This window comes from Cheilinus undulatus, linkage group 14, assembly GCF_018320785.1.
Source record: "Cheilinus undulatus linkage group 14, ASM1832078v1, whole genome shotgun sequence".
NCBI lineage: Eukaryota > Metazoa > Chordata > Actinopteri > Labriformes > Labridae > Cheilinus > Cheilinus undulatus.
In genome coordinates, this window is record NC_054878.1 from 40,973,676 (window position 1) to 40,991,251 (window position 17,576).

The following is a 17,576-nucleotide window of genomic DNA, read 5'->3' on the forward strand; positions in this document are numbered from 1 at the left end:
GGTTTTCTACTGCTTAGGGTAATTGACATCCTGTGTGGACACAAACCTGCTTTGTAGGTAAATCGTAGAGTTTAACATGAACTCAGCCACAGAGAAAAAGAGCTTGGTATTGAATGCTGCTACAGGAAGACGCTGACGTGGATTAACCAATGTTGAAAGGCACAATAAGATAATAAGATTAATAACAATATAAAACTAGGTGTACTAACTAGAAACCAACTGATTGCTCGGCGGATCAATTAATTGGGCCGATTATAGCGTATCACAGATTAATCAACATCGGCCAATATGTAGCTGATATATTAACCTTTTTTGCTGCGTGGGGATTTCGTCGCTCTGCTCCTGTGTGTGTACCTGCTGAACTCAGCAGCGAACGTCACACACAGTGTAGCTCTCTTACAACGCCTGCGCGGGTCGACCAAAACAAACATGGCGGACTACAGGGTTGTGTTTGTGCTGCAGAAGCGTGCTGTGGAGATTGGGGAAATAAATACTCAGCTTTGGTTGTCCAGGAGATATTTTTATTGCTGTGGTATTGAAACAAGTTGATTTGAGCCAGTATGGTAATGAAATTTTACTGTACTCAAAATTCTGGTATTGTGACAACTTTGTTAGCACAGGCAGTGAGTGCTGAGACAGCCAATGGTTAGGGCATAGGAGGGCAGGAGAGGATGGAACATATCTCTAAATTATGTCTGAACGATATTGGAAAAATATGAAAGTTTTCTGTCTGCAATAAACGTGAATTAGAAAAAAATTAAAACTAAAAACTATAAAAATAATTAAAATATAACCAGATAAATGAAGTGCTTTTTGTTATTAAATTCAGATCAAAATACTTTTTTTCTTATTGGGTATTTCTGTCATTTTTGGGGACAGAGGATAAGTAGAGACTGAGCAGGTGAACAGAGTGTGAATTTCACAAATAAACTGGCCACTGTGTTCCCTTTATGTCACAAACTATTTGCTCCTCAACACTGCTGAACAAAAGCTACTTTCTGCTCTCATTTCACTTGTAATGATTTATTGCATAATGAAGGGATTAAGAGGAATGAATGAGATTAAACTGATGCACAATGCAGGCATCGGTTCTGCTTATCTTCACTGGTTTTCTCTTTCTGTGTAGAGAAAATAAGTAGGTTTTCAGGAATGTTTCTGCCTTTCTTTCTGATTTTAACCAAACGATAACCACCAACCATTTCTAACATTTAAAGTAACGTGTTGTTGCCATGAAAAGGCCTAAGAATGAACCTGATGGTTAAACAAGTGCTTGCAGGTCTGAGCTGCTGTGACTGACACGCTACAGCTGAAGCTGTGAAATAAACAATCAACACATCAGTGCTGTAAATGGACCGTTAATTAATGAACACTTGGACAAGCTGCCATTTATAGTGGGAATGTGCTCATCAAGGTTCGGCCTTGTTTAACTTGGGTGTCTACCTTAAGCGTCACACCGGTGTAGTGATGGCAGCAGCGACACTTTAAGCCTGATATGAGGAGGAGACACACAGGCTCAGCTGTACAGAGCTCACAACTCTGAGTTCTTAGGTTGTTTCAGACAGACTTTAGTGCAAGTTCATCATGGAAATAAGAAAACCTGTGATTTTGGCTAAAGCTGCAGCGTGATGTGAACCAGCTCACCCGACTATCACATGACCTTTCGCTGTGACTATTGGAGATGCATATATCACAGTAGTAATAGGATATATAGACCTACTCTGGATGGTTGATGATGTCCACCAATATTCCAGTGTTTTGGTGGCAAAAGCTGGCACTATATACGTCGATCATCTGCCTCCAGATCAAACTAGGAGAGGTTCTGTTGCAGTAGCTGGGTTTCATCCTGTTGGAGCAGTAGCTTTATATATGTCTAACATAAAATCTAGTATTTAAATACTTGGTAACTGATTTGGACCTGAATTGATAACCAACAGTTCTTAACATCCATATACATACTGTAGGTTTTCAGCTGTAAATGTAGTATGGGGGTTTAATTACTCTGCAACATATGTTAAAATGAGATGAATGCTAATATCTCTACTTAGTCGACTCTGAGCTTAACTTGTGTTTCTCTTCGTGTCTGTGTCATTAGAAGAGCGTCAGCTGGACCTGGACGAGAAGCCTCTTGTTGTTCAGCTGAACTGGAACAAAGACGACAGAGAAGGACGCTTTGTGCTGAAGAACGAGAACGACATCCTTCCCAAGGTCAGCTGCTCCATCTGTTTTTGTTTGTTAACGTGTTTGACTATTAACCATTTGGTTTACTTGTGGGATGACTCATGCAGTCATTCATCCTTCTGCTGTGGAAGAAAACAACACCAAGTTTCTGAAGATACCATTTTTAATGGAGTGATACCATGAGAAATCTATTGCAGAAGACAGACTCTACGTGGTTTGTTTGTTACTGTACATCTACATTACAATCTTCTTACAGCTTCTAAAAGGGTCTAATTTACGTTTCTCTTTTCTATCAGAAGAGTCAGAGTAACGGCCCAGAGAAGGAGAAAGATGGCGTGATCCAAAACTTCAAGAGAACTCTGTCCAAGAAGGAGAAGAAGAAGGAAAAGAAGAGGGAGAAGGAGTTCGCCCGGATCCCTGATGGAGACGAGCAGGCACTCAACCGGGAGGACGGGTAACACAAACACAGACTCTCTATCATCCATCTTACTGTCCTGCCCCTAATGTCCTCTCAGTCCTTGGAGAGGATCTTTGTTTTTTATTGCCAAGAAGAGCACAGAAAGCTCCAAAAGAGGAAAGAATAGTGATTTGAGCTTTGACCTTTCAGTTTTCTCATCTGTCTTCTTCTTTTTATTATTATTTTTCACTTATTCCATCTCCCCCTGCTCATCCATCATTCTCTAATGTTGTTTTTTAGTGAGAACAGTCGTCTTGCAGCAGAGGTGTACAAAGACATGCCTGAGACCAGCTTCACAAGAACCATCTCCAACCCAGAGGTGGTGATGAAGAGGAGGCGGCAGCAGAAACTGGAGAAACGCATGCAGGAGTTCATGAGCAGCGATGGGAGGCCAGACTCGGGTAAATGAAGTGAAATTCTAATGACCAGTAGAAATTGTTCACTGTAGCACACCCAGAGCAGAGCCTGCTAATCTCATTAAAATGTCTGAAGGGTTGATGAAGTACAGAAACATTACAAGCAGTTCCACAGAATCCATTGTTATGAAGCAGAGGAAGTTTAAAGGCAACAGCTTTTTTTACAGCTGCCCGATGAAACAGCTGGACAGGAATGTTCTGGCTAGGAAACAGTTAAGACCATACTTATTTTTTTTTTTGTAAGAGTCTTTGAACTTCTCTGGTCAGAACTTTGTTTTACTGGCTGACTTACTGACTGATTTACTTACTAACTGACTGACTTACTGACTGATTTACTGACTGACTTATTTATTGACTGATTAACTTACTGATTAACTTACTGACTGACTTACTGACTTAATGACTCACTGACTGACTTAATGACTCACTGACTTACTGACTGACTGACTGACTGACTGACTCATTGACTGACTTACTGACTGACTCATTGACTGACTTACTGACTGACTCATTGACTTACTTACTGACTGTATCACTGACTTACTTACTGACTGAATCACTGACTGACTTACTGACTCAGTTACTTATTGACTGACTGACTTTCTTACTGACTGAATGACAGACTTGCCTTCTTATTGGCTTACTTAGTGACTGATTTACTCACTGATTTACTTACTGGCTTACTTGCAGATTTACTGACTGACTGACTTGCTGACTTTTTTACTGATCGCTGACTAACTGACCGAGTTACTGACTGACTTACTTACCTACTGACTGACTGACGGAGTTACCTACTTACTGGCTTACGTATTGACTGATCTACTCACAGATTTACTTACTGACTTACTCACTGACTGACTTACTGACCGATTTACTTACTTACTGAGTGACTTACCTACTGACTGACTGACAGACTTACCTATTTACAAGCTTACTTACTGACTGATTTACTCACTGATTTACTTACTGGCTTACCTACAGATTTACTTACTTACTGACTGACTTACTGACTTGCTGACTAAATGATTACTGACTTACTGACTGGGCTACTAACTGACTTTCTTGCTGACTGATTTACTTACTGACTTACTGGCTGATTTACTTCCTGACTGATTTACCTACTTACTGGCTGACTTCCTTACCAACTGACTTACGTCATTCCTTAAAAAACTTGAATAAGTTTTATTAAATTTTTTTTTTTTTTGTCATAAGTCATAGCCACTTCCTTGTTTCCTCATGGAGCTCTCTGTTTTGCTGTTCTATAGATGTTATCCATTCCTTCCTTATAGCAGCTGTTCTAACAAGACTTGAACTTGGATGACCCTCTGGAATCTTTAAAGATTAAATCCACACCAGTACCTCCAATATTGAATGTATTTATTTATCAATCTTTTAATTAGTTTTTGATAGTTTCTTCTGCTAGCTTAGCATTAGCCATCAAACTGAGTTCCCAAATGGATGTCACATGGGCTGTGACAACCACTGGCAGGCTGTTCAGTCGTCATGTCATGCTTCGGCAAACAGCGCATGCATAAACACTTAGAAACTGAAGGATGGGTGATTATTTTTTCACTTTATGGTGAACAACTCTATGCCAAAAAAAACCCAAAAGGTAAACAAAAATTAGTTTACCTCCTATTATTTTGTGATTCAATGATTACTTGCTTCTGCAGTGGGTGAGTTTTGAGGTTAAAGGGTTTAAGTTTTTACTAGATGTTTGGTGTCATTTCAAATCTGGCTGTTTTTCCAAAGCATAAAGTAACTTAAAATTGTCCATGGCATATTACATCTGTGACACTCTGACCGACTGATGACTTGTGTTATGTGCCACCACTGTGACATAATGTTGATTTAGGGAGGAGATTTTCTACCAGGAGTCTTTGCATTGTGTTATTTCAAAGTTGACGCTTTGTGCATTGTTGTTCTTATTTGGGTTGCTCTGTTCTATGTGGATCGTGTGGCAGTGGCCTCCATTGAAAATAGACTTGGTGCATAGCTCGAGTGGAGCAGAGGGGTATGATGTTTCTAGCATGGGCCAGAGATGGGCATAAGCTGTGGAATTGCAAAGACTGACAAGAGAGGGAGCAATTTTCTCCAGAGTGTGATTGACATGCACATTGCTGCACAGACCAAATATCTGGAACTTAAGAGTAATGCAGCAAATCCACTTTTTCTAACTGCATGTAAACATACTGAGTGACCTGCATATGTTTGGACCAAAACTAATCAACATTTATTTTCTGTCGATATGTTTCATTTATATAAGATCAAGTTAACAGAAATAGCAGCAGAAAATGAGAAATGTTACTGTGTTAAGTAGAATTACAGAAATATTCAACAATGTGGCTTCTTTGGCTTATTTATGGAGTGAAAATAACATTATAAATAGATGAAACTCTCCAAACAGATTTGTACTCGGTAAACTCAAAAACAACCTCAGGCTGAAGAAGTGAGGTAGTCGATGGTAATTTAATCTGATAATACTTATTAATGTCTGACAGCGGGATGTGGCAAAAGCAAGTAGCACTCATCACATGGCTAACATCTTCCCTACAATGTAGCACAGCACTGATGGTATTCATTGAGACACCTCACAGCAGCAGAAGGAAGTAAAATGACTGGAAAAAGGATGGAGGAAAAGATAAAAAAGAGCCACAGAGTGAACAGGACATCATGCAGAGTTTCACCTTTCCTAGCGACAGTGACCCAAATCTCACAGCCACACACAGAGCTGGACCGGCCTCAGAACAAGTGCGAGGCTTTACGAAAACCTGAAGTGAACCTCTGAGAAAATCTGCAGAGCGACCTGAAAATCACAGTTCACTGCCGCTCTTATCCAGTGTGACAGAGCCGGAGAAATCTGCAAGGTGGGGGTGGAGGAAACAGCTGGTCGAGGTGTTGTGTGGCTGAAATCACTGCCAGATTCGCTCATGCAAAGGTCCGAGTAAATTTAGAACCAACATACTGAGGGTTTTTTAATGTTTAATCAGGTAGTTACATGTATTTTCTCTCATCAGCTGGGGGACGGGAAGCCATATGTTGTTGGAAAGTCTCACGCCGACATGTTTACACTGACAAAAAGTCATGTTGAGTGACTGGAACAAACACACGGGCTGGTTCAGTGTGACTCAAGCATTACCTAATCGTTGTGCCAGACAGACAGATGGACTAGTGAACCGACTCTAAAAACAGCTTTAACCACTGTCCGCGCACACGGGTACAAACACCCGCTGGGACAGGACGGCTGGTGGTTAGACAGTGACGTTCTCCAAGGAGAGAGGGCTATTTTAGCCAAATGCACTTTATGTAATGCTACTGAAAAGCCTGTTTTGCATCTCTAAAGACTCCCTTGTGGGATTTATGAAGGTGATAATTTGTAGTGACACATGGCGGTGGCATGGCCACGTGTTCCTCTAGGTGACAGCATGGTAAATTATATACATTTTCTGACCACTACAGTTACTCCCTTATGGTTTGAGGTACCACTTTATATGAGGAACATTTATTTAGACTTTAAGATTCCAAGGAATGACTCAAACTGCCATTCTATGTACATGTTGTACATTCAAGCCTGGACAGAAAGTGTTGGGATGCATACACAGGAAAGAGATTTTTCTGCACTTATATACAAAATTTTAGTCTTTTCAACCTGAGAAGCTCACTTACAGCACTTCTATTACACATAAAGATTTGAGCCAGTGTTGAGCTTAAACTCATTCTGCCCATTTTAAAGAAAATATTGTCTGTTTTGTTCATTATCCGGGCTGCAAATGTCCTTTGGAGTAACATGTTAGCCTTAAGCTACAACACAGATGTGTGCCCATCCATCCGTCTTTCTGTTTATGTGAGGCCAGGTCACAGTGGCAGCAGGCTCAGCAAATTGACTCAGACGTTCCTCTCTGGTGGCGTTCCCAGGCAAGAACTGATATTTAATCCCTCCAGTAAAGTCTGGGTTTACCAGAGGGTCTCCCTCCAGTTGGGCTTGCCTGAAGGACCTCCAAGAGTAGACGACCAACTCCATCTGAGCTCCCTTAGGCTGGCCACACACTACAGGATTTTAAGCCCGATTTGAGGCAAGATTATCTTCCTCAGCCATCATGAGGGTGTATCCTGAGAGGAGCCTCGTTACAAACGACAATTTGTCTGAATAATCCTCGTGTGGTGTCAACACAATTATTTTACTGCTCTAAATTGCGATGTAGCCTGCTAGACCCTGAATCAGGAATATCAAACATGATTTCATCCTGATTCTTTTCCTTGTTTCATGGTTTCTGCTTCACCTGTAATGAATGCCAGGGTAGTGGAGGGACAGTAAGAGGGACAGACATCAGTGTTTTTTCTGGAGTCACGTGATCATGCGAGGCCTTTAGCAGGTCAGCTGGTGTGTGGTCTCCAGTGGTTTGACGGTCTGGCTGAGTTGTCTAGTATGTGTGTTTAGAGGATTAGAGATTTTTAAAAAATGGTTAAAAATTGTCCTTATGTCTGTGGTCTCCCACATTTTTTAAATCATTTAAGATTTGAAATTTGTCTAGTGTGTGGACGGCCTTAACACATCTGAGCTCCTCACCCTTTCTCTAAGCCTGGCCACTCTTCAGAGGAAACTCATTTCATGGCTTGTATATCACTCTCATTCTTCCAGTCACTACCCAAATCTCATAACCATCGATGAAGGCTTGAATGTAGATCCACCTGTAAATGAAATGCTTTGTCTTTCAGCTAGGCACCATCTTCACAACAATCTGGCACAACATAGGCTGTACAGCAGACTCTGTTGTTTGATCTCACGCTCCATTTTACCTTCGCTATATAACAAGTCAACACGGATGTGTTTGAGGATAAAAGTATGAAGACATTCACATGGGGAAAAGTTTTTTGTATGTTCCAGTTAACAAAGGCTGCCACTACAGTGTGCCGCACTTTGGGTATTACTTCCTGATAAAAATGTCGCTATATAGTTTAGAATCAAGACTTTATGTGTTTCAGCTCTTTCAGAGCAGCAGTTACAAGTTCAGAATTCAGTCAAAGGAAGCAGGCGACTTTGATAATAAACTGGTACTTTGAGTCATATTTCAAACAGAAAGTACCAAGATTTGTTGTTTCCAAGTTAGATTAATGCGTGATTTTGTTTTTTCATTGTAATGATAATTATTATTTGGGTGTTTGCCTGCTTTCCAAACATAAAACAAAAAGAAATTATCCGATTTAAAGTGGTCTGTATCATCCATTATTGTAAAAACATTCCTAAAAGGGGTTTAAGTGAAAATAAAGTTTTTTAGAGGGATTTTCACTTAAGTGTAAGTAATGAGTCCAAAAACTCCATAAATGTAAATTTGTATGTGATGCTTTGAGCAACATCATATGCCTTAACCACTTCCAGAAATGGTGGGGGTTCCAAGTCTTTTGCGCTGTTATTTGGGGGGTCATGGGCTAAAAAAGTTGAGAATCCCTGTTCCAGACAACAACTCCAATGGTGTGACTGCAGACCTGCTATCTGAGGCCCAGTGAATGAAGTACATGTTTAAAGAGGAGGATGTTGATGATTTTGATTTGATTTAGGGTTAAAAAAACATGTTGACAGACTTTAGGAAAACTGCAGTTCTTTACATTTAAATAAAGATTTTTGCTATATATTGAAATTTTATGCAGTTTTACTGAAACTTTTAGGTTTTGGAGGTTGTTGTCAAACAATACTCAGGTTCTATTGAGTATTTTTTAAGGTGACCTTAGAGTATGCACAATATTACACTTTTGTCCACATTTAAAAATTAATTTTAATCAAATGCTGATGAACAGAGAAACTGAATTCAGCTGTAAAGGTCTGTTGCCTAAAACTCCACTAACGTATCGGTACATATTGCCCATATTTACAGCTGATATTTCATTTGTAAATTGGTGGAAACTGCAACTGCTGATACCAAATAACTTTATATGCAAATATCTGCCAATTCTGATATCATAATGATATTATTGTTCATTCCTAGTGGTCTTGGCTTTAAAGTAATTAAGAGGAGCTACTTGATTTTAAAAATTAACATTTAATGATCCAAAATTATTAAGATTGTTGCAAAACATACTTGTTTCCCTTTTGTGAATGCAAAATCTATATGTAAGGGGTTCCTTTTTTCTTACTTTGTGTGTTTTTCTTTTGCGCCTACATGTTTTTATCTGCTCCTATTTTTGTATGTGCCCTTGTGTATTCATGTGCCTAGTGTGTTTTTTATGCTCCTCACTTCTTCACAGTTAAATTCCTTGTCGAGGACAAATGAATTTCCTTTAGTTGAAGTTCAGCCCAGAAGCTCTGCTGCTTTTTAGAAATGTTAATATTTTGATCAGCATGTGTTGTAAATTGTAACTTTTTAAAATCATATTTGTATTAAAAATATAAGTAGCTGCATTACACTGCTTTTTGAAAGATCATTTGATCCCATCCAAAAGATAAAGGTTTATTTTCCCCACTTTCTGAGTGTTGGAACAAAATATGACCTGCTGGCTTTTCCTGTCTCCTAGCTCAGTGGCTAACGAAGTGTCTCTTTTCTTTCCTTCAGGAGGAACTTTACGGATATATGCCGACAGTCTCAAGCCCAACATCCCGTATAAAACCATCCTGCTTTCCACCAGAGACACGGCTGACTTTGCTGTGGTCGAAGCGCTGGAGAAGTACGGGCTGGAGAAGGAGAACCCTAGAGAGTACTGCATTGCAAGGGTAAATAAGACTTATTTTTTTCTTTTAGACCTTATCATGTAATCCCAGGCTTAACACTGTAAACAAACCTCCTGACCCTCCTGTTCCACCATTAGTCACATCCATCCTCCTGAATCAGTCTAGTTAAACAAGTTTTAGTGATGCTTGGTGTTAACTTTTAATGTTTTCAGAGTCATGCGCCCCTCCAGCTGCCGTAGAATGTAACTTGAGTCATGCTGATCATTCTCAAATCAATTAATCCCGCCATACTCGTCATATTTCAACTTCAAGGGGGTTTATTTTGAGAGTATTCTAGCCTCTGCCTGCTATATCCTTTTGTTCTGCTCTACACCAAACCTCCATCTTCTTATCTCATTAATAAAGACCGCCATCATTCTTCAGAGGTTGTAAGGAGGACAGCCAAGGTCACGGTCACATGACTAATAATGCACATACATAGACACACATTTATTGAAAAAAAATCAGACACTCCTCTCTGGACTGGCAGATTGCAACAGAATGCTACTTGGCACTAAAACCTTTGGGGAGGAATGCTATTCAATTGCTTTCAGACAGAGTGCGGTAGCAGCAGATGCTCCATGTCTCCTTCTGTGTTTATGATGTCTGTGTGTCAGTGAAAGTGTGTATATATCGGTGCATGTGTGCAACTGTTACGGTGAACTTGGCTGCCCTCTCCACAGCCTCTTCTAGATCTATCCTCTCTGATGGACTCTGTGTCGATGGCCAATCATATGAAATAACTCCTGCTCTCCTGCCTACAGCAGAGCACCCTCTGGAGACTTTACACACAGAGACACACACTCTCCTCATGCACACACACACCACTGTTGATAGTCGGGAGCAATTTGCTGATGAGACTTTAGCACAGGGAAAGTCCATTAGGTTAGTGAGCATGAGAAATAAGCAGCAGCATACCAGCTGCTAGCATATGAGCTAGCATGTTTATGCGCAGGGGGAGGGGATGTTAACCGAGATGAGACTCAACAGGATGAAAATATGTGGGGCATTTGTTACATTCTTTTATAAAAGCACAACAGAACTGCATTATTTATGAAGCATGAGAACACCAGATTCTCATTATGAAACATAAAATAAACCTTTAGGAGAACAGAGTTGTTCTTTTTCTTTCACAGCCTGATTAAGGACCAAACACAACAGCTTAAACACTAATGCTTTCCAACAGCTTAGACATCTCATGCTCAACAAGAAGTTCAAAAATTAAAATTTAATGCAGGTATCAGAAGACTGGTTGAAGTCATCATTTCCCTAGCAAATAGTGAATATTAAATTCATCTGAAAAAATCCACTCCACTTGTGCGGCATTTCCTTATGTTGAGGGTCCATAAAATGTCTGACTTGTTGACTGTGTATAAATGTACACTAGACTTTTTCACCTCTTTCTGCTGTACAAAAGTGATTCCAAAGCCATTCTCATGATGGTTGCGGACTATCACACATTTGAGTAACAGTCAGTCAAGTAGACATTGTGCTGTTGTGCTGCGGTATTGTAGTCTCGTCCCTTTAACTATCCAAAAAACATAATTCACTTACTGGTGAACCTCCGAGGTCCCATGGAGATGGTAACCAGACTCTGTAAGGACCAGACTCTGTATTTTCAAATTCTGAAAATCAGTAACACTTAAGCTTATCAATACAGCAGTTGAGCCTTATTGGTTCTAAGATGAGATAAGACAAGACTTTATTGATCTCCAGAGGGGGACGTTCTGGCATTGCCCCAACACAACAAAGAGAGAGGAGGTGGTAAAAATGCAATAGAATTGAATTAGAATAAACAACATAAATGTGCTAGATTAAATTACATAAAAATTTAAAAGTGCAGGAAGTGTATACAATTAACATTGTATGCAATCAATAGCAATTAAAGTGACACATGTCAGTGTACAATGACATGGTACATTAGCAGACAGGTATGTGCACAGCAATGGTATGACATGAAAAGGGATAATACAAAAATGGTCCAATAAGAATGGGATTTTATAAGTGCAGTATAGGAGAACAAGATATACAGATAATATAAGACAAACACAGATAAGTAGGACTGTGAATATTTATGGAATAATAGAAAAGGAGCATGTCTGAGTTAAAAGTGAAGATGGAATAATATAGTACAATATGATATGATAAAAGCTCAAAATCCATCAGCATTGTTTATCAAATTGAACCATAATGCAGAACCTTAAGCTGTTGGAAAAAAAAAAGATATTCAACCTTTGCTTGGAATTGCAATCATTCAGCAAGCCCCATCAGTAATCAAAGTTAAAATGCTATATAATGATGTGTTCATGGTGGACTCTGCAAAATGAATATTAGGGAAGTGCAACTGAAATGCAAAATGTGTTCAAATTCAATATCAAGAAAAAAGAAAATTCCATTTTGGCCAGAAAATGTAATAAATACAGCTGTGAAGAGGAGAATTTTTTTTTAGCAATAAACCATATATACTTGTGCATCTTAATGAATTATAATATCATCAAAAAGTTGATTCATTTCTATAGTTCAGCTCAAGAAGTGAAACTCATACATTTTATGGATTCATTTCACACAGACTGATAAATTTCAAGTGATTATTTGCTGGAATTCTATTGATTTTAGCTTACAGCTAATGAAAACCCAAAATTCAGTCTCTCAGAAAATTTGAATATTTTGAAAAAGTTCAATATTTGAGACTCATGGTGCTACTCTAATCAACTAATAAGCTCCAAACACCTGCAAAGGTTTCCTGAGAGGGTAGGACACATTGCTAAAGAAGCTAGCTGTTCACAGGGTTGTATCCGAGCACATTCATGGAAAGTTGAATGGAAGGAAAAATATGGTAAAAAAAAAAAAAAGGTACACAAGCAACAGGGATAACTGCAGCATGGAGAGGATTGTGAGACAAAAACTATTCAAGAATTGGGGGAGCTTCACAAGGACTGGACTGCTGCTGCAGTCAGTGCTTCCAGAGCCACCACGCACAGACGGCTCCAGGACATGGACTACAACTGTCACACCCCTTGTGTCATGCTGCTCTTTAACTAGAGACATCAGAGGTGTTTTACCTGGGCTAAGAACAAAAAGGACTGGACTGCTCAGTGGTTGAAAGCCCTCTTTTCAGATGAAAGTTGCATTTCCTTTGTAAATCAAGGTCCCAGAGTCTGGAGGAAGATCAGAGAGGCACAGAATCTAAGTTGCTTGAGGTCCAGTGTAAAGATTCCACAGTCAGTTTTGGCTTGAGGTGCCATGTCATCTGCAGGGGTTGGTCCACTGTGCTTTATCAGGTTCAAGGTCAGCGCAGCCGTCTTCCAGGAAGTTTTAGAGCACTTTGGCTGAAGAGAATGACAAAAGCTTGTTCCCCTTTAGTTTTCAGTCTAAGGTTGGAATGGTGATGAAGTTCCTGCTTGAAAAGACATAAGCAAGGATCTGTCATCTTGAACTGCCACTGTCATTAGACGACTTTTAGACCTCAAATTACATCTGTCACTCACATGAAAATAAGAGGGCACCTCTGCAGACTGTCATTACTGTGCTTTGGTATGTTCAGCTGTCAGTGAATGTTGTTTGTTTGTTTTTTCTCTGCAGCAAGATGATAAATCAGGAAAGGAGGTGATTCTGGATGATTCTGAGTGTCCGCTGCAGATCTTCAGAGACTGGCCTGCCGACAGAGGTGAAACATGACCACAGAAGCACACACAATACTTTAAAAAACAGACTAAAATGCTGTAGTTACACTCTTACCTCTTTTCTTTGTTGCTGACGCCCCCTCCTGCTGTGTAATAGTCATTACAACTTTGAAAGCATCCCTTCACATCATGCTCTTGCTGTGTCCTTTGTTTATTGCGAGGTCAAAGAGGAGATAGAAAGAGAGCATGATTACAAAATGAACAGATTTTACTTTGTTTTCTTTGACATGAAACTCAGGAAATTCAAATGATTTTGATGCTTGTTTCTGCGCCCAGTGTTGGACTAATAGTTGTTTAGTAAAACCAACAGTGCCAACATATTTGTGAGACTCAGGAATTTGCATGTAACTTTTGCAAGTCTCATTCCTCTTTTATACTCTTTGTTTTATTATATTGGTGCAGTTGTCTAAAGTTCTGGCACTTTTAAATACTAGCAGTCTAGCTATTTGAATAGCAATGAATGTGTCCTTTTAAATGTGGCATCAATGAAATAATTGGAAAACCATAGTATAGCTAGACTTTCTAAGAATTTATTTGACTCAATGTTTTGGTACAGAACAACTAACAGAGGAAATATATCAATAGTAAGAGCCTATATAAACAGCAGTACTTGTGCTGACAGGTAATTTTCAAAAGAAAAAGATAAAAAAAATTGATGCAATATAACATAAAAAAATCAAAGTCCTTTATAAATTACCAAGCAGTGATTATAGGATCTTATCTGTGGATTTAACTATGCTAAAACATTTCTTCTTGCTGTTTTGTGTTTCAGGAGCTCTAGTGTTTCAGCTAAAGAAGAGACCACCTGACTACCAGGGGAGGAAGGGAAGGAAAATGGATGAAAAGGGCCTACGAAAGGACGGCAGCAGCAGCTCACTGCCTCCTGAGAAACTGCCTTACCTGGTGGAGCTGAGCCCAGGTACACAAGCACTCATACCACCATAGTGTTTGTCTTTAAAGGTCATTTCACAACTCCAGTGTCTAGCCGTTGTTGTTGTAATAGCTGCGGTACAACTGTAGATGGTCAGACGAACGCCCTGTAGTGACAAATAGTGACCAGCAGGTGGCAGTCTCGCCGCAGTTAAACCTTTAGGGGTTTCTGGCCCTGCTGAGATAAGTTAATGACATGTGGCTGCTTTATGGATCCCAGCTGTTATGTGGTTTTTGCTCCTACCAGAGCAGGATTTCCTCAGTACATAAAAGCCACTGCAGGAGGTCGCTGTGGCTTTTATCTATACCAAAGGGGACTATTGGACCTACGGATAGCAGTTCATTATCAGTTGTTTGTAGCTTCTGAAATCAATGTTTTTGCTGTCTTCAGCTAAGAAAAGAATGCACTATTTACCTTTTGAGCTCTTCCCATTGATAAATATTTATTGGCACACCATGAGACTCAAGTGCTTCTAGTAACACTTAAAGCCACAGCTTTACTGAGTACAGTGGACCCTTAGTCAAGCCCCACCTTTCCTTGGTTCAGTGGATAGGTTAGACAAAAATCAACCAAGCCTGGCACACCAGATTGATTTGTTTCACTTATCCATCTGGAAAACCACTCATAGACTGTTTGGGAAAAGGCAGAGCCTTCGAAAAAAAATTCTGAGGGTGATTGGATGAACATTCTGTCTGTTACATCTTTATGGGCCAATCAGAGTAACAAAGCACATGATGTCATTGCCGCTACTGAGCTGGGACCCTACCAAAGGAATAAACTCCTTAAAGAACTTGATAACGCTGCGAACCATGGCAACTATAGACATGTCGGTACACAACTTTTGTTGTTTTTGAAAAGAAAACAACTCAGTGCTGTTTGTTTTTCTTCTTGTAACAAAGAAATGTCATCAAATTCTGATAAAACTGATGCTTTAGCAGCATCCACACTAATCTTTCCGCCGTAATTGCACCGGCCTCTTGTCGCTGCTTGCTTACGTCATGACTCTACCGTGCCTGAAGGCACTCCCCCTCGACATTGATTGGTCCGTCACTTTCTAACCAGGCCCAAACGGTTCAAACGAGAGCTTTGCAAGATGGATTTATCAGCGAGAAACACAGAAACGGGCGAATCCATCTGCGTTGCAAGATTAGGAAAAGAGCGCTATGCCATATTACGCAGAGGAAAAAAGAGAGAGAGGAAGAAGAGACAAGTTTTCTTTTGATTCTCTGTCCTGATGTAACTCAGTGAAGCTTGAAAACAATGCAATGCACCCATAAATCACTTCAGTGATAAACATCCTCAATTTATTTTGTAAAAGGATTGATTGAAGCAAGAGTAGAAGTGCACGCTCTGATCACTGTGGTAGCTAGATAGTTCTTTGTCAACCTGTATAAAGTGGTCTTGAAACTTTTGGTGGTAAAATCGTGTAATGTGCAAACTTTTCGAAAAGTTTCCATGGTATCAAAAGATGTATGCTGCCAATCCTTCCTCACATAACTAAATCTTAACTGATGCTTGTATATCCTGTGATTGGAGATGGAAGATTTGCATATAAGTTTTTTAAAAGGCATTATCAAGAGAGAATAGAATCACTGTGTTTTTTAGTCATGAATTATGAATAGATTTGGCAGATTAAGGGGGTTTGGAGTATAACAGGTAAGTTGCCAAGACTGGACACTTGGAATGCAAAGAGAAGCATCCCAGTATGAAGCCATGATCATTGTATAACCAACAGGAGCATTTTCACAAACAAACATGACCTTTGTCTTGCTGAGTGTGCATCATGAAGCCCTAACAGCTCGTTTCTTGCTACTGATCCCTTCTCTCTCTTTAGCCTCCTCTTTGTCTGTTGTGTATCTCATCAGAAAATCTCTCCTGAAAGATCCCAGACTCATTTCAAAGCCACACTGTTTGAAGTGTAGTGCTGAAATGAGATTGGGAGACCAGTGTTGGGTGCGGGAATGTACTAACACTTCTACTTCATCCACTGTCAGATTGATGGGTTGTTGTCTGAGGAAAACTGCCAAGATTTGAGGCTTTATTTGGTGGCTCTGCTTAAAAATGTCTGCTGGGTCTGTGTGAGAGTGTGTTTCTTCCTGTACCTTTATCTTCCAAAACCAGGCTTGATTGACACAGAGTTTCAGTGATTTTTTTAAAGATAATTTTTTCTTTTGTGTGTTAGTCAGGTTTAGGTTGAGCAATACTGCAAACAAAATTTCATGAATAACATGCATAATTACCTCTACATTAAATCTGTTCAGCTCATCTTCTTACATTATTTAAAATACAAACAGAGCAGTTATCACAAACATATATTTACCACTTTTCAAGAATTGCAATCTGCCCGCAAGTTGTGAAAGGAAGTAGATATATCAATTAGGAATGCAATGATAGACTCAACTGTGTGTGCCTGTGTGTGTTTGAGTGTATGCCTTCATGCAATGATAGGTTAACAATGAATTGCTGCATTTTTCCTCCTTGCTGCATTCTCACCCTCTGCTATGTGTCTGTTTTCTTCCCTCCCTTCTTATGGCATGGTGTGTTTGTTTTTACGTGTGTCTGTCTGGGGCCTTGTGCATGTGTCCTTCTACCTCTGCACCTGCCTGCCTGTTTGCCTAGGGCGAGGGAATCACTATGCCTACTACGCCTATCGGCACCATGAAGGTAAAGAGAAATCCACCACACTTCCTCTGTGACTGTTTCAGTGGTTCATGGGATTGTTGTGCGAGATGCAGTGACCTGATAAATGTAGTGTCTGTGTTTTGGCTGCAATTCTTAGTAGGAATACTGCGCATTTTCTTAGATAAACAACTGTTAAAATGAGATGGAAAGTGAAAGAAAATCTGTTAATTTCTTTCACTCTTTGACCCTGCTTACATTTTGCATCAACATCCATTTTGGGAATACGGTACAAAGTCGACTGCAATTTTGTACATGCGTTTACACCATGCATTATTAATCCAACTTACAGTGCCTGTAAAAATATTCACCCCTTCGGACGTTTTACCCTTTTAGTGATTTTATAAATCAGCCATGGTTGATAAAATTCAACTTTTTGAAGAAAAAATCCCCAAAAACCTTCAATTCAACAGAGGTGCTGCCAGTTGGGACTAGTAGACTCATAATTAGTGCAACTGGGGGATCACCTGAGTGCTATGAATGTGTCTCAGGTGTTTGTAGTATAAAGACACCTTTGTCTGGAAGGTCCAGT

The 17,576-nt window shown here is 39.7% G+C and overlaps 1 protein-coding gene across 5 annotated transcripts in view; it reads left to right on the forward strand.

Moving 5' to 3' along the window:
• afdna (afadin, adherens junction formation factor a) overlaps nucleotides 1-17,576 on the forward strand; it is a 169,966-nt gene that overhangs the window by 57,133 nt on the left and 95,257 nt on the right. For 3 of the 5 annotated variants that reach the window (XM_041804829.1, XM_041804833.1, XM_041804830.1), the window contains exons 3-9: nucleotides 2,093-2,205; nucleotides 2,475-2,632; nucleotides 2,876-3,036; nucleotides 9,597-9,754; nucleotides 13,334-13,418; nucleotides 14,207-14,353; nucleotides 16,985-17,029. In XM_041804829.1, the coding sequence (XP_041660763.1) occupies nucleotides 2,093-2,205; nucleotides 2,475-2,632; nucleotides 2,876-3,036; nucleotides 9,597-9,754; nucleotides 13,334-13,418; nucleotides 14,207-14,353; nucleotides 16,985-17,029 (867 nt within the window). The remainder of the gene's footprint in view (nucleotides 1-2,092; nucleotides 2,206-2,474; nucleotides 2,633-2,875; nucleotides 3,037-9,596; nucleotides 9,755-13,333; nucleotides 13,419-14,206; nucleotides 14,354-16,984; nucleotides 17,030-17,576) is intronic. The other 2 variants (XM_041804831.1, XM_041804834.1) reach the window with 1 other exon arrangement.